Below are 8,100 nucleotides of genomic sequence, written 5' to 3' on the forward strand. Positions count from 1 at the left end.
GTCTCAACCCAAACAGCTGTAACTTCTTTAAAGCCAGTTTGTCAAAAACTCAAAATTTCCAGAAAGGTTTCAGCAACTTTCAGCTAGCCCTTCCTTTGGAAGTTGTCTCAATTTTACTACTGTCATTTAAATGCTTTTGTGGGCATTTTTGTCTCTACAGCTGGAGTCTGCATTCCCCAAGGATAGCAAGCTGTCCATTTCCTCTGCACCTCTCACACACCATTCAGTTTAATGCTTCCTCTCTCCATACAGAACACAGATTGCCCTACTAACTTATTCCACAAATTTATTTTGTACTTCTAAAATGTATTTCTAGGTCGAATGCAGAAACAAAGCAATACTTCTTAAATAACTACAGTGAAAGCTTTTCCATTTCACAGTACATCAGCAGTCTTAATAGAAATGTGTGGTGTGTACTTATTATAGGCAAATCTTGCAGCATGCCAATGTACTTAATTCAATAACTGAAACAATCTAACTCCTAGATTCTCAGATTTATAGGCTTATTAGTAAGATTTATAGAGTACACTGCTGCCAAAGAACATAAGGCACTGTGTACGGAATTTCACAACTTTATAATGTTAAACGTTACAAATGTGAACAAGGAGGAGATAGAATAAAGAAGGAAACAAGGAGAAGAATGAAAAACAAGTATAAAAACCTGAAGACAGTCGTGATAATGGCAAGAATTAACCCCACGTCTTTTATAAGTGCTTTACTGATCCACATAATGTAAAAATAGAAGATTCAAACGCAATTTTATCTCTAGAGTTTCCACAGATAACTGGAGAGTACAGGCATTAGAGCCACAGTGTTTGGGTGCAAATTCCAATTTCTGGCTCCATTAATTAGCTAAGTCACTTACAACACATAATTTAACTTTTAAGGGATCTATACCATAGGATTGTGGTAAAGATCAAGTTACTGAATGTAAAATGCTTAGAGCAGTACCTTGCATATAATACTCAGTAAATGTTAATTATTTTATCAATGGTTAATTATTTTACCATTGTTATTCTATTTCTGATAATGTTGAATCTACGGCCAAATGTTAATCTTATTACACTTAATACTATGTTTTACATTATAGTAATAAATATTTTCTCAATCTCCTTTCTGATCTTAAAATCTCCTATTACTTACTTATTTGTAGAATCATAGTCCTGATCACTTTAGAACTGAAAATACTATATTTATCATTTTTAATTTTAACTTCTACCACGTCAATTATTAGAAATTTCTACTTTGTTGCTTTCCCAATACTTCCAGTTCCAAATACTAAAAAATGGAAACATCTCCTTACCCAGTCTTCCACCTGTCATGTTTCCTTACTTCAGGCTCAGGGCTCACCCCTGGGAAACATCTCCACGTCAACCCACTTGTACAGTTCCCTACAGTTTCCTTTCATTCCTTTGCCCTCCGACACCATTCTCTAAGTCAGTTCATGAGCCTCCCAATTATGTCTTTTTTCATTCTCAGCTCTGCTTCAATCTAGTCCACTTTGTCCTCTTTAAAATATCACTTGTTGAGACACATTTTCCTACTTTAGTGTTTTCTGTTCTAGTGAACTCCAACTCCCAAGAACAGAATTCCAGGCTAGTCACAATCAGATGCCACCTTTTCTATTTTGTAATCATTTATATAAAACTTTCTATCTTTGGAACCTAACAAACTACCTTACTCATGCTTTTTTCCCCCATGAAAAATGATCGCCAAATTAAAAATGCCACTTTACTTGAACTTTAAGGCAAATCCTGGCTCTATGAAACCTTCTTTGCGTCACAGCACACTGACCTTGACATCCTCCACATTTCTATTGTAAGTAATTACCTATATATTTACCAAGACAGTGACCTTAATCAATTACTATCTCATACTTCCCCATTTTTATTGTGTGTAAAGAGTCTTACTCTAAAACAATTTTCATTTATATGAATATTATATGTGACTCTTCCTATTGCTTTTGTCCCTTTATCATAATCAAAGGCACAGAGACTATTTTTCACTAACATTTTTATAAAAAGAAATGCTGGTTTTGAAACATTACAATATTCACATTTTAGGTTCCACAGAAATGAGTCCTCTCCTATTTGTTATGGACCACAAATTAAATGCTTCATAAAGTTAAATAGTTTTGTTGTTTTTTTCTGAAACAGAGTCTCACTCTATTGCCCTGGGTCGCGTGTAGGGGCATCATCGTAGCTCACTGCAACCCAATCTCCTGGGCTCAATCAATCCTACCTCAGCCTGCAAGTAGCTGTGACCATAGGTGCATGCCACCATGCCTGGCTCATTTTTTCTATTTTTGGTAGAGACAAGGTCTTGCTCTTACTCAGGCTGGTCTTGAACTCCTGAACTCAAGCCATCCTCTCGCCCAGGCATCCCAGAATGCAGGCCTCCGAGAATTACAGGTGTGAGCCACCACCCCCAGACAGCTGGACAGCATGATTACTGTGAACTTTTCAGGTACACCAAGTCTAGAGTAGAGGCTTTTCATCTGAAACACTTAAAACAGGTCATCTAAAATAAAAGAGGTATTACAGAAAGACTGAATTTAATTAAAAAATAAAAAGTGGAACTTTGTAAGCAACATTCCTCCAATGTTTTCTGAGCACTACCTTCTTTTTTCCTAGGAAAGTATTTCAGCCCTAAGGTCTGAATGCCAAGTAACCCAAGTCACAATTTCTAAGGGTCTAAACTGAAATAATTTTTTTTCTGTGTGTAAATAAATTAAGGGTCATGGGTTTAAGAACCTTTCTTTTCCACAAAACCCATTTTAAATCATTACCCAGATACAAATGCAGCTATGTGAATAATTCCTTTGGTTACTTCAAAGCCTATCAGTAGTTGGTTTACTCCAAAGTGAGTATGGAACATTAAAACATATTGTTCACTCTACTCTGGTAGTCATAAGAATCCTCTAATACGTCCTGAGAATTGAAGTTTCATTACCCACCTTTCGAAAACTTGAAATCAGCCAGTTAAATGAAACTTGTCACATACTTTATATCACTTGAGCATTTTATTTCTTTTGCACATATCTAGAAGTAATTGAATTTCAGTGGGAAGTGACTACTTGTTTAAACAAACAATTTTTCTTGCAAGCCTTTCTATCTAAGGAAGTTCTGCTCTGTAAATCTCTTCTATGCTTCTTGAATCTATACATTCTAATGGTTTAATTCAATAACTCAGCGTGTATTTTTAGATGACACTATACTGCATTCAGGATGCAAAATCTGTGACCAGGGTTATTCTTCATTAACACAGTATTGTGATAATGACTCAAGCATTTTATAAAACACAAAATCACAAATGTGTGTTTCTACTAGTGAGTATTTTCTGTTGTTCAGTGATGAGGAGAATAACATTCAAAGCTATGGTAAACTTAAAATTCTTCTCTCATTCCTACTATAGATATCAAGAAGAATAAATATGATTCATCTCCAAAAATCACCCAAGGCCATCGATAAATGACAAAGAGGAAAAGCTGAAGAGTTAGGAGGAACTGTAAGGAAGCAGGTTTTATCATTACTTTAGAAACTAAAAGAAATACAAATCGTTCAGAAAACAAGTTAAAACAAAGTAAAGACCGTTTCACGTGACCGCAAACATATTAATTCATTTATTCTTACATAATTATATAACACTTTCATGACAGATATTAATTTTCCTAATGCTACTCTGTTCCACCTCTACTGCACTTCAGAATTCCTAAGGCATGTCCATGATTTGGCAAATGTTTTTTCTATATCTTTACTGAGTCCCCCTTATTCTAATTCATAAATATGAGCCTATCAATTAAGAGGCCATATTTATAAGCACTGTGATTCTAATATGTACTAACAATATGGAGCTATTACAAAATATAAAGGAGTCCTGGTACATATCAGTTGTTTAATAAACACTGCCTGTTATTATTACACATTAAGAGTTATAACCTTGGCCCTCTTTTCTTAGATTTTACAGACTATTTTAAGAACTAGGAGAGATAAAGTTCCTGATTCTGTGATCATGTCGTATTAAATATGAGGAAACTAAAGCTTACATAAATACAGTAATTTGTCTACAGTCAAAAAGCTTCTTAGTGGCAACTGTGAGTCTCAAAACCAAGCCTGCCAGCTCACACTCTGCACTGACTACTTCATCGTAATTCTCTCTCCAGAAACATAATCTGCTTCAGGGTTTCATTATGGAGAGCAAATGTTTAGTCCTGACCTACGCTCTCTTCTGCAGGCCACGCTGCGTGCCACTCCACGAACTGGATTTTCACATTTCAAATTGTATTCTTCATACTCTCCTACCAGCCACATCTCCTCCAGAATAACGTACTGTAGTTCTTATAAAGGTGTAAATATTTTCTTAGTCACTCAGGTTCAAAGAGTTAAAAAGAATGAGATAAAAGAATAAATAAGGACAGGATATGCCTACTAGGTGCCACTATGTACTCTGCCAGCTTTTTTATCCATATTATCTTACTATTAAGGAAAGCTGTCTCCATTAGAAAAATAAGGAAACCAAATTTCCAAAATGATTTGCTTCACCCTACCTCCTAAGTATAAGATGTGACGCTGGAAAATAGATGGAAATCTGACCTCAAAACCTATTCAGGTACCATGTGCACAACAATAAACAGGTACATGTATCATTGTATTACCTTTGTAATTTTTGAAAAATTGAATATGTCTTATATTTCTCTGCAATTTTTTTTAAAGGTGACGACTCTGTATTTCCATGGCAGTTCCTGCATCTTAATCATTAGTAACAGTCTGGAGATACATCTGACATATGAAAACGTCCAAGATACTCACTTTTTCTTGATTAGTAAGATAATATCTAAACTTCCAAACAAGATCTTGTTCTTCATATGTAAGTTGCTTGGTTGGTGGGTAACTCACAATAATCTACAACAAAGAAGAAAAAGAACTAATTTTATCAACTGTATATTTCCATTTCACTTACAGATTTTCATTTATTTAAATATTTCTATATTAGAATTCTAATATGAAAAAGGAAAATGTATATCCTGCCAATTAAGAGTTAAATTTGTTATACTTATCCATCTAAAGAGTGTATTACTAGAATGTGAGGAGAAAAGAAATAAGAAAGTCATAACAGAACTCATTTAATTAAGTCAAAACAAAACAAATCAAAATACAACACTCTCACATACCAAAAAAAAAAAAAAGGAAAAACAAACAGTAACTCTTCCTCTTGTCAAGCCAATGTACACTACAATGCATGTGCATAAAAGTCCTTTCACAGGCAATGTCTTTTCTAAGCTTTTTTTTGAGACATCTCACTTAGTCACCCTTGGTAGAGTGCTGTAGTATCATAGCTCACAGCAACCCCAAAGCTCAAGTGATTCCCTTGCCTCAGCCTCCTAAGTAGCTGGGATTACAGGTAACACCCAGCTATTTTCAGAGGTGGGGTCTTGCTGTTGCTCAGGCTAGTTGCGAACCCATGAGCTCAGGTAATCTACCTGCGTTGGCCTCCTAGAGTGCTAGGATTACAGGAATGAGCCACTGCACCTGGCCCCAACAGGTAATGTCTTATTCTGAGAATGCTATATAAGGAAAGTGCATAAGTAGAGCCTCTTGTAAGCTGACCACCCCAGGGACTGTAACTAACTGATCAACACCCAGAAGCGGTCAACATAAGGAACTAGGCCTACTGTCTAATAATGTACTTTTGGTACATGTCTAGTCTATGAAAATTAGGCCAACTTAAGAAGGTGGTCAATGTAGGGAGGTGGTCACTATGAAGGTTCTACCATATATAGTATTTATATCTGTCTTCAGAGCTAATAAATTGACTAAAAGCCCCTAAATCAGTAGTTCTCAACCTTCATAATGGCACATGTATTTTCATTGTTAAAAAGGGGTCGTGATCTATAGGTTGAGAACTGTTGCCCTAAATGACAACAGAACTACAGAGATGTGAAACTGTTGACATTATGCAGGGTTTACCATCCTGTAAAAAAATGTACATCAGATTTTGAAGTGAAATGATGTATCAGCTATACCCAAAATAAGCATTTATTTATTTTTATATTAATATTTCATAAATTATCTTACATTTAATTGATCTCTGGTGGCAGCATTGGGTTTGAGATCATGGTCAGAAGGTCCACTTCTTAAACTCCGGGCAAGCTTGTGGTGTTTGCTCTCTACTAAATTCTCCTATAGATTATTTAAAAATATTGAGAATACAAACTTCACCAAAAAGAAATTGGATAGCCAGTCAGAAATATAAAAGTAAATAGGTATTTACTTAAGACCATTTTATAATACTTAAATGTTTCATTCTGATACAGCCTTAAACTCCTACGTAAACTTTGAAAATATGTACCCATTTCAAGATTGGGAAACTAAGCATGAATCCAATTCCCCTAGTGTTATAATACTCATGTGTAGGCATCCCATTCTAGCTTCTTAAAATAGCTACCTTTCACTCTCCACAAACTCCTATGTAAACTTTGAAAATATGTACCCATTTCAAGATTGGGAAACTAAGTATGAATCTAGCTCCCCTAGTGTCATAATACTAATGGCTTTTAAGAAGTCATTCTAGCTTCTTAAAATAGCTACCTTTCACGCTCCCTCCACATAGTCAAGGTTTTCAAATCCTCTATCCCCTCAAATCCCACCTTCATACTAAAACTTTCCCTTACAACCTAGACTAAAACATTCCCTCCTCTTATCAGCTACTAGTGACCTTGTGACATCACTGTGCTATCATCTTAGCAGTTATTTAAAGTGTTGGTTACTGAGGTAGGGACCAATGGTCATAATGTTTGAATATACACATCTGGTACTGCTTATTTTACTCATGGAAAAAATAATTGCTTTTAACCATATTGTCACATATGTGTAAATTGTCTGTTCATGTCTTTTTCCTAATTTTTGGCTGGCTTTATGGTCATTTGTCCTTTAATTTTTAGAATTCTTTACCATATCGGCGTTTGGTCTGTGATGTAGCAAGTTATTTTCTCCCAGATTGGTAACTGTCTTCTGACTTAGTTGACGGTGGCTTTTGTTAGGCAATTTTCTTAATGTGGTCAAATGTATCAATCATTTCTTTCCTTACCTCTGAATTTTGTATCATAGTTAGAAAGTTTTTCTCTACACTGAAAATACTAATGTGGTTTCACTTTTTACCATTTAGATTCCTAATTCATTTGAAGTTTTTTGGCTTTGTATGATATGAGGTATGAATCTAATTTAATTTTTTTCCAAATTGGCTAACTATATTCCCCTGTACCAGAAATACCACCATTATCATATACTAAATTTCCATCGCTACTTGGAAGCATTTTCTGTTCAACCAGTCCATTTGTGTACATACATGGGTCAGTACCACACTACTGGGATTACAGAACTACACTGTTCTACTGTCTGATACAGTGGAGTATCAGCTCGGCACTGCTCAAAGTTTCCTTGCAAAATGTATTCCTCCACTTGGTAAATAACCACAGCTACAGGATGACCTGAGTTTTCAAGCATGGGGGGCGGGGGGCAAAAAGAGTGGTTCGCGCTTTTCCTAATCTTTTGTTTTGTACTCACTTTGAATTAAAAGTAAACATTTTTAACGGGGGATGGGTTATTTTTTGATTTTTTTAGTTACAGCATCTATAATGTAACAAATAATTAAAACAGGTATCATTGTTGATGGACATTTTCTTTAGAAAAAATACACTAAAATGTACAGACAACTCATTTACCTGACATTTTGATATGAGTTGATGTAAGTGAAACCTATGATTCTCAACAAAACTTGTTTACACTTAGCCTTTGTGAAGGTAAACTATAAAATGCATGCTTCTGTGTTTTAAATATTCAGAAAGAAAATATGATTTTATACTAAAATTCAGTGCCAATTTTAGATATCTGAACTGGATGCTACTCCATCCTGCATAGGGACAATGAAGGTATAAAGTGTGTTCCTATAATATCCTCACGTGACCTTTTCTCTAACTTTTCATACTCTACTTTTTCTCCCATTATCTCTTGTTTTGATTGAGGGCTTCAGCCATTAATTAGTTTCTGCTTTAATGATGTCTATTTACCTTGTCTAGTACGTCTCTTTTACCATATTTTTCTG

At 35.1% G+C, this 8,100-nt stretch overlaps 1 protein-coding gene across 3 annotated transcripts in view; it reads right to left on the bottom strand.

Moving 5' to 3' along the window:
• PIK3C3 (phosphatidylinositol 3-kinase catalytic subunit type 3) overlaps positions 1-8,100 on the bottom strand; it is a 135,000-nt gene that overhangs the window by 81,598 nt on the left and 45,302 nt on the right. For all 3 annotated transcript variants that reach the window (XR_002772042.1, XM_003784732.2, XM_023510241.1), the window contains 2 exons: positions 6,075-6,179; positions 4,809-4,901 (listed from right to left, as the gene is read on the bottom strand). Coding sequence is in view for 2 of the 3 variants with exons in the window: in XM_003784732.2 (XP_003784780.1) it covers positions 4,809-4,901; positions 6,075-6,179 (198 nt within the window). In the remaining variant the exon portion in view is untranslated. The remainder of the gene's footprint in view (positions 1-4,808; positions 4,902-6,074; positions 6,180-8,100) is intronic.

Source organism: Otolemur garnettii, unplaced genomic scaffold (assembly GCF_000181295.1).
Source record: "Otolemur garnettii isolate 467f Iridium unplaced genomic scaffold, OtoGar3 scaffold00012, whole genome shotgun sequence".
In the NCBI taxonomy this organism is placed as follows: domain Eukaryota; kingdom Metazoa; phylum Chordata; class Mammalia; order Primates; family Galagidae; genus Otolemur; species Otolemur garnettii.